This window comes from Oreochromis niloticus, linkage group LG7 (genome assembly GCF_001858045.2).
Source record: "Oreochromis niloticus isolate F11D_XX linkage group LG7, O_niloticus_UMD_NMBU, whole genome shotgun sequence".
Classification (NCBI taxonomy): domain Eukaryota; kingdom Metazoa; phylum Chordata; class Actinopteri; order Cichliformes; family Cichlidae; genus Oreochromis; species Oreochromis niloticus.
Genome location: NC_031972.2, coordinates 24,748,422 through 24,764,769, shown reverse-complemented (window position 1 = coordinate 24,764,769; position 16,348 = coordinate 24,748,422). Strand labels below are relative to the sequence as shown.

Sequence of the window (16,348 nt, the reverse complement as noted above, 5' to 3'; positions counted from 1 at the left end):
AAAAGAAAAAGAGAAAAACAACAGGCATTAGAGTGCAGTATTCAAAGTCTGGACTTAAATCCGATTGAGAACGTTGGCATGACCTTAAACAGGCTGTTCATGCTCAAAAAAAGGAGTGGGACAAAAATTCCTCCACTGCGCTGTGGAAGACTCACTGATAGTTACTGCAAATACTTGATTGCAGTTCTTGCTTCCAAGGGTGGCAAAACCAGTTATTAAGTTGAGGGTGCAATTACTTTTTCACATGGGCTAGGTAGCTTTGGATAGACCTTTTCTTCCCGTTATCAAATGATGTCATCCTTTAAAAACTGCCTTTTGTATTTCCTCCATTTATCTTTGTCTAATAGTAAAATTTCTAAAAACAAGTTTGGCAAATATGCAAAAAAGAAAGAAAAGAAAAGAAATCTGGAAGGAGGCAGACACTTTTTCACTGCACTGTAGAATGACAGCAGTCTGGAGTCACGGATGTATTTACCAAATAAAATAATGGGATTAATACAAGATTTGTTGTTGTAGAGCACAAGTTTCAAAGTGACACTTGATGATGCCATGAAAATGCTTACTTGCTTATTGTAAAGAATTAGGTGTGTAATTTGACAGTGTTGACTCGAAGACCTTAACTAGGCAATTGTAACAGGTACAACACTACACTGTGGAGAGATAGACTGCTTCTGAATCTGTAACCAGACCAAAGCAGTGGGGATGTGTGTAGATGCTATGTTCAGTAACGGATGAAGGAATTAGCTTAAATGATTTCTGTTAGGTTTGCTAACTGTACTGACAAAACTCAACAATTCTATACTAAAGCGTTCATATCTACAACCCTGTAAAACATTACTGTACATGTTAATAAATTCTATGCTCATTCAATAAATGCAATACTTAACACATCGGAGTTATCATCTTATATTTGTTGGCGTGAGTTGTGTGAAAAGTATCCCAGTAGTCTCTGGCAGACTTACAAACCAGCCTTACCAGTGATATAACACAGTCAGCGTTATCTTTTGCTCCCTGGCCTTCTGACGTTGTGTCAGAGAGAATTTATCAGTGGAAGTGGTCCAAGAAACCATCTTTAAACTGATACCATACAGTCAGCTTGGTCAGTGCTATGTCTAACTTTTCTTTCACAGAGACATGACTGCTTTAGGGAAAAGGCTGCCTGTACCAAGAAAAGAAAAATCCCGTTTCATGCTTTAAGCTGTTAAAATCAAACACACCAAAGATGTTGAGATAGTGTCGCCTGCGTAAAACGGCTTTGCAGACTGCGCTATCTGCTGTCTATCTGAAAGACAAGTTATTTTCAGCCACGGAGATTAATGTGTGCTGCCACACTGAGACTTTCCTCCTCACTGAGAAGGAAAGTCAGACGCTTTCTCTGCAGGATAGAAAAGATAGCCTGAAAGCAAAATACAAAAATACAAAAATAAAAAATAAAACGTGTCAGTCAGCTACTCACACGACAGCTTCAGATAAAAAAATGAGGAATGAACAACAGTAAATGTGCTTTAACTGAATGTTTGCTTAACACTGCTTTATCTATAGTTTTAACTATAGATACATCTCCAGTGTGGAAAATCTGGTGGCCCTTAGAAATTGTGCTTGCATTGGGTCCACTTGACCTCCTATCATGAATTGTTAATGCATATCAGCATAAAGTTGCTCTGAGTGTTCACCTTTATCCTGTGATGAAACAGCTTTTATAGGATCGCCCTATCCAAAAGAGAGAAGATGTCACTGAATGGTTATAAGAGGTTAAGAAAGTGGATGGATGTATTATTTTCTTGGTAAGACTTGATTATTATTAGCTGTTATGCTTCAGCAAGACTGCGTTAAATGTGAAAACACAGATCCTGTTGTTAAAAAAAGGATCGTGGCAGCACAATCATGAGCATTATTATGACTTTTCCCCTCAAATTTTAAATCAGTAAAACACTTCTCACCTTGTGTCACATGAGATAAAGAAAGAAAATAACAGCTAAATGACACGGTGTACTTAAGTTGAAGTAGGTACTATGGATTAATGCATGGCCTTCAACCGAAGTGGAGCCATGATTGGTCACTTTAGTTGTTTACTGCAGTGTGATGAATGTTCAAAAATAAAGTATGATCACAAAGTGGTTGCAGTTTGAAAGCAAAGTGGTATGTCACTGCCCTTATCTCAAATAAGGACAGGCAATTATCACTTGACAGTTGAAGCACCTCACATTTCTTCCTCGATGCAGTGTAAACAAATCAAGATGCGGGACTAAGTAGAATGAATTTAAGGACAGTGAAACTCATATAGCCTGTTTCAGTATTTGCACATAAAACATCCATTTTCTTTTCATGTTTAGTAATGTCGGGTGCAATCAGAGGCTTACATAACTTAGCCAGCAGGGTAATAGATGGTGTGGATTTTGTTGCTGACAATGAGGATAGTTTTTCTAATCATTTTTATGTGTGGGAAGGAGTGAGTTTCAGTCCAGTCTCATAAAAGTTCTACTGTGGTTGTTTTCTTATGAGGATAGATCAGTGCGCACTCTGTCGAGGAGTACAGGTGAGTGCAAGCTTTGCAAAAAAAAGGAAAAAAAAGGCTTAGGTCTGTTTTGTTAGTATGCTGAGTGGCTTGCTGGGAGCCGATTGACTCCTCTCAGAGATCGAAGAATCTGATTTTTTTTAGATTGATATCTTGCAAGTCTTAGGATGAGACCTCTCAGCACATTGAGAATAAAAGGAAGAGTGAGACCAGTGGTTGAACCTTACTCCTTGTTCATCAATGATGTGATTAGTTTGTTGTGCAATGTTTTAATTGTAACAAAAAAACAAACAAAAAACAGATGTATTTTTATCCACAAAATAGTGGCTAACTTAGCAACCACATAGGTACTGTCTCATTGATTTACAGTGGTTACATTTTGTGGTTAAACATTTAGCCATACCCTTGTTGAATACTGTGGTAAAGATGGCTGTATAAAGGCTGTATAAAGTCATAAATTAACAGAAAAGTACACCTTCTCTGAGCTCCTTTATTCACCTACATTTATCAGCTATTCTACAAATCTTCAAGAATCACTATGTTACAGTAATGGTCCCAGTCGACCAGTTCTAAGTTTACTGGAAAAATGGGCTCATACACTGTGTGATATCGAATTGTTGAAACCAAGGCCCTTTTACCATACCTTGCCTATGTTTGGCTTTGGGTTTTCAGCATAAAACTAGCTGATCACCTTATAAGGCTCTCTAAAAAAAGTGTAATTGTATAAGGGCATTCAAGGATGACAAGGTTAATTTGTTACTTGGAAACCAGCAACGTTCCTTGTTGTTCTTGGGAAAGACATAAACACACTGCTCTGGAGGTGCTTAACCTGTTTGCCTCCATAATTTGACTTTAGTGTTTATACACGTGTGTGACACTTATGAGTCACAGCATGTTATGAGTGGTAAAGGTGAGGTCTTTGTAACCCTCAAGAAACAAGCAGCTACCTTTCACAACAAGGCAGTGAGGGTTAGCCTTTGCCTTTGGCACATTAGGCTTCCCTCGAGATGTCAATGATAAATATCAATGTAAGATTAATAATATAATTTATTGTTTGTCCTTTACTCCCTTTACTGTTCAAGATCCTGAAGCGAACAGCAAAAAGCAAAAGGATCATCGCAGTAATGTCTGCACTGACACCATTGTTGTTTTGAAGAAAGCAAGATGACACCTCAAGCACTTAAACTTGTTCTCTTCATGTAAAAAAGAATTTTTAAAAAAAGAAAAAGAAAAAATGATTATTAATGTGTTTACTGGATTTTGCTGCTCTCAAGTGGTCGAAAATATTACTACATATGCACAGAACTACATATGAATTTCCTCTGAGTTCCATGTAACTTCAGTTTGTATGCATGTGTTCATTATCTTCTTAATTTCTATTCTCCCTATTAAATGTAAACACACTGAGCCATTATTGTTACATTGCTACCTCAAGACAGCAATTTTCTGAGTCGCCTGCCCAGACTGTGATTCTGATAATTTCCTTTTACACTGAAAATTATCCCATGTTGTAGTTATAAAAAAAAAATACTTTTGATTTACACGAATATTATTATTAAAATAATAAAAAGTATAAATAGTCATATCTACCTTTTTATACCTTTTTGGCGTTAAATAGTCAATAAAGTTTAAATTTAATCTAACAAGGACAAAGAGGTATATATCGGTTACAATTCTCCCCACAAAGAGTTAAATTCTAATCTCCTTTTCTGTGTTTTTTTTAAATACCTTTTTTTCGCGATGATAAGGGCAGAAAGGAGAATGACGACAGTCTCGCGAGATTTTTGTTAGAGGTCAAAGTTGGCTTTTCCATGTGTGCATGTGCCTGTATGTGCAGGGTTTACTACAGAGCGTTTCTGTGGGACTTAGCTACACTTTCCCCCCGGTGTTCTTATATGTTTATGAGCGTGGTCATTTAACCTTGTTTAAATCTTTAGGAGACGTTTTTAAAGTTAGTTTTAGTTTGTTAAATTCTTTGCTAATACGCGCTAGCTTCGGCTTTTCAGCTGGTAGAGCAGTTTGAATCTTTTGCAGTATCTTTTAGCTGCTGTATCTTCTAAACATGGTTTAGCATGACATGTTTCGGGTCAGACCGCTGCTGAGTGCCTTAGTTAACCACCGACAGACGTTAAAGACAAACGGTAAGCCAACCTGACAAAAGCTATGTGACAGTATGTGTATTTGCAGTCTCCAGACTGTGGTTGTTTAGCTTCTGTTTATCTTAATTCACCCATCGAACCATCAGGAAACAAATGCATCAGTGGTAAACATACATATATATATTTATCTATAGTATATTTGTTTGTGAGGATGTTTTATCACCACACAGTATAGATGCAGAAGGCATCACGAGTGTCTGTCCGATTTTTGCTGTTTATTACTATTTTGTTTAGATTTATTACCTTTATATTATCTTTATCGTACTTTCAATCTCAAAAGGCCTCTCAATCTGTGTATCACAGAACAGGGTAGTAGCTGTCACTGTTTAATTTTTGTGTTTCCTTTACAGGGGGTCTTTATAAGCCCTTTTGCACGATGAGTGAAGGAGGCATGGATAAGAGGACACCTACACTGTTAAAAAGGACCAATGAGGAAAATAAAGACTCTGCTGAGAAGGTCCAGGCAGCTAAAAGGGTGAAGACAGATGGGGAACACGCTGAAGATGAAAAGAAATATCCAAAGAAGAAAGTGGTCCTGCTCATGGTGTACTCAGGGAAAGGATATTATGGGATGCAGGTATATTTTGCAGTTGTCTTGTTTTAAAGTTTTTCTGCCCTTTACCACACTTTTTTGATAAAAGCTTATTTTGGCTGCTCACATATTCACGAGTCGCTACAGCAGGTAGCTCCACGTGTTTCATTTGGCAGTTTTTATGCTGGATGCCCTTCTGGGGTGGAGAATAGAGAATAATTTTAGTTATATACGTTTATAAAAACAGATCTTAGGTGAGCCACACAGCAAGAAGGTCCTGGGTTTGACTCCTCCATCTGGCTATGGATTTTGCATGTTCTCCCCGTGTCTGCGTGGGTTGTCTCCGGGTACTCAGGCTTCCTCCCACAGTCCAAAGACATGCAGTCAGTGGGTTTAGGTTAATTGGTGATTCCAAACTACCCGTAGGTGTGAATGTAAGTGTGAATGGTTGCCTGCCTCTCTGTGTTAGGCTACGTCCACACTAATGCGTTTTCGTTTGAAAACGCATCGTTTATTCTCCGTTTTGGCCTCCCGTCCACACGTTTTGGCTCAAGGAAAATGCAGCGTTTTCAAAACGCTCTCGAGAACACATACATTTCGCGTCGCAGTGTGGACAGCGAAAACAGAGACTTTTTGAAAACGATGACACATTTTAGTCATCTGATGCAGTCAAGTGACCAATTAAACTAAGATAGCGGAGGGCATTATACAGCAGTTGTTTTGTTTGCTCTCAACTTTGACAGCCCTATTAAAGATTAATATCAGTCTGTACATGCTCCAGATAGCTTTTCTTCAAATTCTTTTATTCTCACTCGCTTTTGCAACTTTGTACTTTTGTGTTACTCGCAGCAACAACTCCACCTCATTGTTAGTCCATTTAAAAAACTTGGTGCTTTTCCTCGACATTTTGCCGCAACGTTTCAAAAAGCCGGAAAGTAACTAAACAGCAGACAGAAAGGAGGCAGGTCGAATCGTCTTGCGTTTCACGCATGCGCAGTACTGGAACGTAAGCGTTTTTGGCCGTTTCAATGTGGTCGCACAACTCTGTGAAAACGACTGAAAGTGCTAGTGTGGACGCGGAGCGTTTTCAGACGAAAACACCGTTTTCAAATCTATCCGGGCTAGTGTGGACGTAGCCTTAGTCCTGTGTTAGACTGGCAACCTGTCCATGGTGTTGCCACCTCTTACCCTATGACAGTTGGGATGAGCTCCAGCCTCCCACAGCCCTGAATTGGATAAGCTGAAGAAAGTCAATGGTTGGCTGGATGAAACAGATGTTAGATATAAGACTGGTGGAAACAGATGAACATCAGCCACTGCCATCAGTGAATGTCATCATAATTAGTAGCAGTCAATGTCACATAGAAAACACTGGCCAATAAAGTGCTGCATCCTTATTATTTTCATTTATTTGTTTATTATTAAAACCTTAATTTTTTTCACGTCTCAGAGAAATCCTGGAAACTCTCAGTTCAGGACCATTGAAGATGATCTGGTTGCTGCTCTTATTAAATCTGGCTGCATTCCTGAAAACCACGGCGATGAGATGAAGAAGATGTCTTTCCAAAGATGTGCCAGAACAGATAAGGTATGCGCTCAATACACAACAACAGTTTACTGGTCAAATCTTGGCCAACAAGGCAGGTTAGAGTATATGTATCTTTACATGTTATCTGTCTGTTAATGGTGTGCTTGTTTTATTTCTTCTCATCATGTAATTGTTATTAAAAATAATTAAATTGTGTCTTTAATTTTTAGTACTTGTTATGTCGTTGACTTTTATATGAATGTATTTAGGGTGTGTCTGCTGCTGGCCAAGTGGTGTCTCTAAAAGTGAGGTTGATTGATGATATCATTGAAAAAATCAACGAGCATCTGCCACCGCAGATCAAAGTGCTTGGTGAGACACTACTTTATATTGTGAATTACAAGTCTAGGTTTTTGGCATGAGTGTGTATGACTTTTTTTTTTTCTCAACTTTTGAACCCACAGGACTAAAACGGGTGACTCAGGGTTTCAATTCTAAAAATAACTGCGATGCTCGTACGTACTCGTACATGCTTCCAACAGTGGCCTTTTCCCCAAAGGACTATGATACCGGGAATATAGCAGCATTTCGCCTGGAACCAGAGACACTACAGAAGGTGAATCGCCTTTTTGCTCTCTACAAAGGCACACATAACTTCCACAACTTCACCTCTCAGAAGGCTCCAAGCGACCCCAGTGCCCGCCGCTACATCACAGAGATGTCCTGTGGTGAGCCTTTTATTCGCAGAAATTATGAGTTTGCAGTGATCACTGTGCGAGGCCAGAGCTTTATGCTGCACCAAATCCGCAAGATGATTGGCTTGGTGATTGCAGTGGTCAAGGGCTATGCAAAGGAGGAGGTGATGGAGCGGAGCTGGGGACAGGAGAAAGTAGATGTCCCCAAAGCTCCAGGACTTGGCCTCATCCTGGAAAGGGTTCACTTTGACAGGTACAACAAGCGTTTTGGGGGGGACGGGCTGCATGAGAAGCTGGAATGGGATCGCGAGGAGGAGGCAATCAAGGCCTTTAAAGAGGCACACATCTACCCCACCATTATTGAAACCGAGTGTGAAGAGGGCTCCATGGTCAGCTGGATGGCCACTCTCCCTATCCATGACTTTGATGCCACATCTATTGAAGTGCAAGACGACAAAGTTAAAAAACAGGTATCTAAGAATACACATTTATTTTAAAACTGTTGTTCAACATTGAAAATCTGTTTTTTTTTTTTTTATAATTGTTGTTCTCTTCCTTCAGGATGATGCAGATGAAGGAAATGACTCTGATTAGGCCACTCTGCCAGCATAAAGAAGATACATCATCATGTGTGGTTTTTTTTTTTTTTTTTTTAAACTGTTGATATAGACATTTTCACGGGGATTAAATCTTGTTTCTTTTACACAAATGTTGTTAACAAACAAGATAATAAAAGCTTCTGTTCTTTAATCCAACCTGTTTGGTTTCCTAGTTTTAGTTTACCACTAAAACAACTTTGGATAGCTGGTTTGTTTGATGTTTCGGCAGTAATAACACACTGCCTACTCTTGAAAATAGTCTCTTAATGCTACAGCGACATTTAAATTGTCAGAAGAATTGTGTAGTACTGCATACTCAAATTACAACATCAACTTATGACGTTTCCTCTCTTAATAAGTTTAAATCACACATTTATGACTTTCTCTGATAATGGCAGTAAGCTGTATTTACAGTACTGTGCAAAAGTCTTGACCCACTCCTCATTTCTTTATATTTTATTTTCAAGAAGAATTTTTTTTAAAAGTGATCTTCAGCAATAATCCTCCAGGGTTTCTGAAGGACTCTCAAAGTTTTTCTTTGGACACTGGTTGCTTTTTCACTCATTGCATTGACAGTTCTTTGAAGGAATCTTTTTCAGTTTGTTAAACTATTTAACGCTGACCTATGACTATGTGATTACTTAATGTGGGGAGGTTCAGGAAGAAATGTAAGAGAGCGTGGCAAAGCAAGGACGTGCCAGAAGAAAGATCAACACATTCGTAAAGCAAGCAGTACACAGGGGCGCCAAAACGACCCCAGTGCCCGCTGCTACATCACAGAGATGTCCTGTGGTGATCCTTGGAACATTAACTTGTTATTCAAAACAGATAATTATGAATATCAAAATCTTATTTGGTTTTCATATGTACCCATTTTCAGTGATATCAACTTTTTCAACCGTCTCTCGATTTTGCCACATTTTTCAAGTAACCTGTATTTGACAACAGCATAATAAAACTTGATTCTTTTTTTGATGTACCATCCTAATACCTTTAGTGTCCCCCATATGGCCACCCCATGAAGAAATTCTGGAGGTGCCCCTGGCAGTATATTTAGCATAAGGAAACATGTACTGTGTTCCACTGTCAGAAGTATAAGAAAAAATAATCTAATCTAATTAATATTATAAAGCAAAAGGTTTTATAAGGGTGCCATATTTCTGTAAGATAGACGAACATCACTGAGAGGATATGACGCTTCACACTCCACACCAGCTGATGGCGGTAACGCACCAGTTCCTGCTTGTTAACCGGCAGTAAACCTCAAAGAAGAAGCATCAGCCAGTAAACATGGCACCGGCCAAAAAGCGCAACGTGAGTTCGGTAAAAACAGCAGAAAAGAGTGCAAAAAAAGCCAAAGTAGATCTCAGCAAAAGCGTCGAGCGTATCCTTGAGAGCAGAAAGCATGCCAACGATGTTTTCGACATTCTCGAGAGCCTACAGGTATAAATTTCCACACCTAAACATCCACGCTGTACTGAATCCATGCCATTTAGCTAACCTTAGCATTATCACCGCCGAGCAGGTTTCAGTAAGTATACGTGTTTGTTTCCTTCGTGTCTGTGTGCAGGCAGAACAAGAGAAGGAGGTTATCAGTGCTGTCGCTGCGTGCAGCGAGCTGTTCTGCGCGCTGCTGGAGAGGAAAGAGCTGTTCTTGGGAAAGCTCCCTGGAGAGGAGGACGCATTGAGCGGTTAGTATACGATTATAACCCGATTACCAACGGCAGTTCTGAGGTGGATGTATGCGTGTTGCTCCTGTCTCCATTTACCCTGGTTTGTCTGGTCCAGGGGGCTACAGTGCCCAGGACAAGTACCAGATATTTATGCGACACCGGTACACCAGTTGTGTTGAGATCCTGTTAGAGCACCTCAGCCATGAGCAGTATGACATCAAGGTGAGCTGTCTGTCTGTGACTTCTCCTTCCGTCGCACGTTAATTAAAGTTAAGAGAAACAAATTAATACATGTGTCTTCACTGTTTTTTAATCCACCTGATTGTTAGAACCAAAGGCTCACATCAGACATGTTTGCTGGGGGTTCAGTATCTCTATTTTGCGCAGACGTGTTGATATTTGTGATTCAGTACAACTCTCAAGCAGTTGGGTAATTTTCTGTGTTGTACGGGCAGTTATCTTTTCAGTATTGCATTGTGAAATGGATTACGTTGCTTGCAGTGCTTGGGGACTTGAGGTAGGCAATGATATTCATTTAAATAAGAAAAATGAATGATTAGATAACTTTTTGGATACAGGAGAGTGCCATGTGTTGCCTGATGAAATTTGCTGCCGGAGAAGGACGGCATCCTCTCGAGGACTTGGACTGGAGTGAACATTACAGCTTCCCAAGGGAACTGATCCAGGTAGCATTTTGGCTATGATTGCTAGGATGAATAATTATTCATAATTTATGTATTCTTTCGGTTGACTTAAGTACTTTTTCCAGCTTGTTACCCAAGGCAAAAATAGCTTTTCCTGAAAGATAAACACTTTGTCATTTGTGGCTCCTCCTGATATTTCTGTTTTCTTGTGCTGCCAGGCACTGGTGGACAACCTTCTGTCTAAAACTACAGACAATTCCCTGCTGATCTCCAGATTCCAGCAGTTTCTCGAGATGGAGGATGTGCGCTATTATGTAATGAGCTCCATCCGGGACAATGTTGGCAAAGTCATGGACAAAAACAAAGGGGTAGGAAATCATCACCTGTCTGCTGCAGACGTTTACATGAATGCTTTCTTTCTGTGTTAAAGACAGTATGTGATTTGCTAAATACTGCTTGTTTGTTCCTTCCAGGCGGTGGTGCCCGTATATCAGAACAATGTGTTCACGCTCATGTCCAGCATCAGCATGCCAAACCAGGAGTCAGAGCTGACCAATTTTATGGTCAAACAGGAAGGTAATACTTTTTAAGATATGATAATCACAGTGGGAGTCCCCTCTGTCTTTTGTCATGATGATAAAGTGTCACTGCAGAGGGAGAAAATCCAGTTTGGGGACTTTTTGTTTTTTTATAAGTCATTAATGGAATGGCATTTTTTTTCCCAGCCAAGCATGAGGACTGGAAAGCTGCAAAGCTGCATGTAAGTAAAATAGTTGAAGTCAAATCTTCACATTTCTGTTTCCAGCAAAAAGGTTTTCTGAATGTTATTAAATCTTCTGCCACACAGGAACATAAGCGTGTCTTTGAGAGGATGTGGCTTGGCTTTCTGAAGTATAAAGTAAGTAGATTACACCAACAGTTTCTTCTCTGTTATGTGCTCTGTGATGTGTCTCATTAATGTTTGATGTCTGTATTGTAGTTGCCAAACAGCATGTATAAAAAGGTCCTGGTGATACTACACGACTCCATTCTGCCGTATATGAGCAAACCCACGCTCATGATCGACTTCTTGACTGCTGCCTATGAAATTGGTAAGTTGTGTGTGTGCATGCAGCTCTATAGTGACGGTACTTCACCGTGAGGTCGACTGACATCTATAACTTTTAAGGTATTTTCACATCTGGTCTGGGATAGTTTTATAAGTCTGAACTGTAGTGATAGTGACTGTAGTGACTTTGTTTGAAATCTAAAAGAATCCTAAAATGAAACTAATTTGGAATTAAATAATTAATTTGGCATAAACGCAAAAAAATGCTACAGTACATTATCTACAGCATAAATGTAAATACTCCATAAAAAACACAAGAAGATTTCATTAATTAATGAGATTAATGAGATTCATTGATTAATGAATGTTTTGCTTTTGGGGTTTTTTTGTTTTGGTTTTTTGCTTACTTCAACTGGGATTATATCTGCTTGTGCATGGACATCAGAAAACACTAGGGGGAAGTAGTTGTTAGAATATTATTTTTCTGGTTCACTATAGTGACCCCTATAGTGAAGTGCCCTCTATTGACCCTCTGACCAAATTTATTGCCCAAGCTTAACCTCATGCAGAGTATAACGCGTCTCCGTCACCTGACTCATGTGTCTGTTTGTCTAGCTATCCTATAAACATGAAAAATATTTGAGAGCTTTGTGGATTCATGTTGTTTTAATGTGACATGCTTTTTGGTGGGGCTGTGCAGTATATACACTTTATATACCTTTATATTTTTTAAGTGAACTTGAACAACAGTTCTCCAGCCTCTCTGATGGTCTTTCAAAGTTTTTCTTTAGTCACTGGCTGCTTTTTAACCAGTTTTTCAGTCCAGTCCATGCACCTAACCATTTACAGAGGAATAACAAACACCTTGGTAAAGAATTAAATTGTCTCTCTGCACTTTGTTGTTAGCACCTTGGTCACAAAAAATACATCATTTGTAGTTTTTTTTTTTTTTTTTTTTTTCATTTTTGTTGTTGAATCTTAGAAAAATTCCATCAAAATGCTTTTAGCTGAAAACGTGGCATATCTCAGCATGGCATGCAGTGTGTCCTTAAAAAATATTCAAGGAGACTGGACAAGTGGAGTACAAATGGCAGGCTTAAAAACCTATCCACAACAAATGAACAGCATCTTAAAATCATGCCCTTAAGAAATAGGAAAAAAGAAAAGATGCAACAAAGACCTGACACAGAACCCAAGACTCTCAGTGACATACGGGGACTTTAAGGAAGAAAAACATGGAGAAAAGGCTGAAGTATGCTAAATTACATAAGAACGGGACTGAACGTTTTGAAAAATTGAAGTAACGAATACAAATTTGAAAGTTTTGTTTCAAATAATTGTCAGTGCGTATGGATGAAGTGAGTGTCTACATCCATCTGTAAAGCACGGTGGAGGCTCTGTCATGGTTTGGTGTTGGGGATCTTGTTAGAATTGATGGAATTATGTGCACAAAAGTACCATCAGATGTTCAAAAATACTATTTCAGAATTTGAAAGGTGGAAAAACAACACTTTCATATGTTCATCTACAGCTTTGCTATTAAGTGATGGTAATCAGCAGGTTCTTGTCTTCACTGAACAGGTGGGGCAATCAGCCTGCTAGCGCTCAATGGCCTTTTTGTCCTCATACATCAACACAACCTGTGAGTGAAAAGCACATTTTCTGTCTGTTTTAGTACATCAGATTATTTACAGTAAAATGCAGAAGACATTTGATCACATAAATCAAAACCACATGTTGTGTTTGTTTGCAGAGATTATCCCGATTTCTACAAGAAGTTGTATAATCTACTTGAGCCTTCTGTTTTTCATGTGAAGTACAGAGCACGCTTTTTCCATTTAGCCAACCTCTTTCTTAGCTCCAGGTAAGAATTCAGTCACATATTTCAAAATCCTTTTTTACTCATTTACAAGTCAGGTTCCATAAAATGTTGGAATATTAAAAAAAATGTAAATAAAAAAAGAATTCAGTGACTCTTATAAATCCATATTTTATTCACAATAGAACATAGAATATGTAGTTTAAACTGAGATTTTAAAAAAAAATTAATATGAAAAATATTTAGAATTTTGAATTTGATGGTAGCAGCACACCTCAAAAAAGTTGGGACTGAGGGAACAAAAGTATGGAAAAGTAAGTGGTATTAAAAAGAAATGGCTGGAGGAATATTTTGCAATTAATTAGGATAACTGGCAACAGGTCAGTAACATGATGGGATATATAAAGAGGATCTTAGAGAGGCAGAGTTTCTCAGAAATAAACGTGGCAAATTGGCAAAAACAGTCTTTAAATTGTAGAGCAATTTCAGAATCGTGTTCCTTGACAGTTGTAGGCTACAATACATAAAATCAAAAGATTCTGAGCATCTGGAGAAATCTCCGGCTGAAAATCAATACAGGATACCCATGATCCTCGAGCCCCTGCAAAACAGGCATAATTCTATCATGGAAATCCCTGCATGAGCTTAGGTGCAAATCCAGAAATCATTGTCTGTGAACACCGTTCACTGTGTCACTCACAATTGCAGGTGTCATACAAAGAAGAAGCCATATCCAACAAACCTGCCATCTTCTCTTGGCCAAAGCTCATTTAAAATTGACTGAGGCAAAGAGGATAACTGTTGTGTTGGACATGGACACCACATCCTCCGGATTACAGAGGAGAGGGACCGTCCAGGTTTTTTCCAGTGCTTTGTTTAGTTTCTGATGGTATGAAGGTGCATTGGTGCCTATGGAATTGGCAGCTTGTACATCTAGAAAAGGACCATCACTGCTGAGAGCAGCGTGTGCTCTCATCCATATTAAGTCTTTTCCAATTAAAGGCCTTGCATTTTTTACCAAGACAATGCTAAACTCCATACTGGATATATTACAGAAGCATGGCTTCACTGTTGAAAAGTCAGGTGCTGCACCAGCTGCTGGCTGTTACAATCCTGTATCAAAAACTTATACCAGCAGCTGGTCTCCTCAGTTCCAGGATCTATAAAAGACAGAAGATTCTACACAGTGGTAAATGACGCCCTGTCCAGACTTGAAATGTGTTCCTTTTACTCAGTTTAAACATGTTCTATGTTTTCTATGTTCTATTGTGAGTTTACCAAATCTGCAAATTATTGCATTCTGCTTTTTTACTTTTTACACAGCATGAATGTTGTTCTTCATGTTTGTAGGTGACCTGCACTATTTGAGTCACAGATTGGTGTTTAAATTTCAGTCATTTTTATGGGCTTTGACTGAAGTATTTAAGCTATCAAGCACGTTCTGTTTTTGCTTTCCTTCAGTCACTTGCCAGTTTACTTAGTGGCTGCATTTGCCAAACGTCTGGCTCGTCTGGCTCTTACGGCACCGCCTACAGCCCTTCTCATAGTGCTGCCCTTCATCTACAACCTGATCCGTCGCCACCCGTCCTGCAGAGTCCTCATTCACAAGCCCAGCACAGAAGATGGTGAGTTTGAGACTTTTGTGGTCGGGATCGGTGTGTTAACAGCCTGTATGAATTGTCTGTAGGATATGTGATAAATGTTTGCTTTTGTATGTGTTAACAGAACCTTTTGAGGATCCTTATCTGATGGATGAAGAGGATCCTGCTCAGTGCCGCGCCTTAGAAAGCAGCTTGTGGGAAATTAAGGTGTGTAGGCGATAACTTTAGATTCCCAAATGAATTACCTCTGTCGCTGATGGCAACTTACTTTTGAATTATGACATTTTTCATCTTTTTCTCTTTGGGGAAAACATGTTGAAGAGATGTCACAAACGATTGAAAGTCCAATTTAAGTGGAGGAGTCACTAAAATAACACATTTTCCTGTCATCTTTTCTACAGTCGCTGCAAAAGCATTACCATCCAGATGTGGCTAAAGCTGCACTGCTGATCAACACACCTTTGTCAGAACAGGAGGATGACATCAGTGAGACATTAGAGGTCACAACGTATGAGGTGACGTGACGCTTCCAGAATTAGTTTTCCTCTTATTACTGTTCAAATTAAATTCGATTTAGATGAATAAGTTATTTCATTTTCTTTTTCACAGCTGATGGAAAAAGACCTGAAGCAACCTGAGCTCAAGAGCGTCCCACTGGAATTTGAAACTGCCACACGGTTACTAAAAGGAGGAGGAGACGTGTTAGGACAGCACTTCTGTCTGGCATAAAATGAGTCAAAACAACAGACGACATTTGCCTTGTTAGAACCTTTTTACACTTGTTCATCTTTTATCTGAAGTGCTTTTCAGAAAGTGTTGCCCAAATTTTCTCCATTAGAAATTAGATGCTTTTTTTGGTGGGACTGAAAACAGCAATAAAAGACACATAACTTAAACCTGCATTTTTTAGTTTGCTTTTTTTCCCTTCTGTATTACTATCCGCAATGTGTGACCATTGTATGGCAATAAAAACATTTTCTAGAACTCATGGTCTTTGAAGACATTGTTACTTGAAATCAATTGGTTTTCTGTTTATTTCAAGATTTCAAAGAAAGAATGTCAGCAGGAAATTGTTGGTAAATGTTAAGCTGTGCTAAATTATAGAAGCTGATAAATCATGGCTAGATGCTTTCTCTTAAGTTTTCTGCTTCCAGTTAAGCAACAAAGTCATTCAGTGCATTGTGTATTTTCACTTAATGTGGCTGCATTTTGATCCTCCAAAATCAGGCATACTGTACTGAGTGAAAATCTCGTCACCCCTCATTATCTTTGGAGAGTTATTGTTTTTGCACTCCAGTCCTTGTACCTGATTGTCAGAGGAACAGTTTTTATTTTCTTAAGCCACTTATCACTGCCCTTGTTCTATAAATCAAAACACATCCTTTTTGTTGAATATTTGAAAAAAAAAAAGGTACTGTTATGATGATTTGTATCAGCAAGGTGTTCTCAAAGCGCTATTAACCAAAAACTCGGTATATCTCAGCATGGTGTGTAGTTTCAGGCCTAAAAAATGTGCTTACAGGAGATGGACGGCT

The 16,348-nt window shown here is 38.9% G+C and overlaps 2 protein-coding genes across 2 annotated transcripts; both read left to right on the top strand.

Annotated features, from left to right (window-relative positions):
* Positions 1 to 4,284: 4,284 nt before the first annotated feature.
* On the top strand, positions 4,285 to 8,049 carry pus1 (pseudouridine synthase 1). Its single transcript, XM_003444341.5, has 6 exons — positions 4,285 to 4,656; positions 5,025 to 5,251; positions 6,657 to 6,794; positions 7,004 to 7,106; positions 7,199 to 7,899; positions 7,991 to 8,049. Exons 1-6 carry the CDS (start codon positions 4,593 to 4,595, stop codon positions 8,021 to 8,023), a joined length of 1,266 nt encoding a protein of 421 aa, XP_003444389.1. The 5' UTR covers positions 4,285 to 4,592; the 3' UTR covers positions 8,024 to 8,049.
* Positions 8,050 to 9,235: 1,186 nt separating this feature from the next.
* noc4l (nucleolar complex associated 4 homolog) lies at positions 9,236 to 15,798 on the top strand. Its single transcript, XM_003444402.5, has 15 exons — positions 9,236 to 9,471; positions 9,599 to 9,719; positions 9,817 to 9,923; positions 10,280 to 10,387; positions 10,564 to 10,713; positions 10,819 to 10,921; positions 11,071 to 11,105; positions 11,193 to 11,243; positions 11,325 to 11,436; positions 12,975 to 13,035; positions 13,147 to 13,257; positions 14,674 to 14,837; positions 14,938 to 15,020; positions 15,215 to 15,328; positions 15,423 to 15,798. The coding sequence occupies exons 1-15, from the start codon at positions 9,319 to 9,321 to the stop codon at positions 15,540 to 15,542; spliced, it is 1,593 nt and encodes a 530-aa protein (XP_003444450.1). The 5' UTR covers positions 9,236 to 9,318; the 3' UTR covers positions 15,543 to 15,798.
* Positions 15,799 to 16,348: the final 550 nt, after the last annotated feature.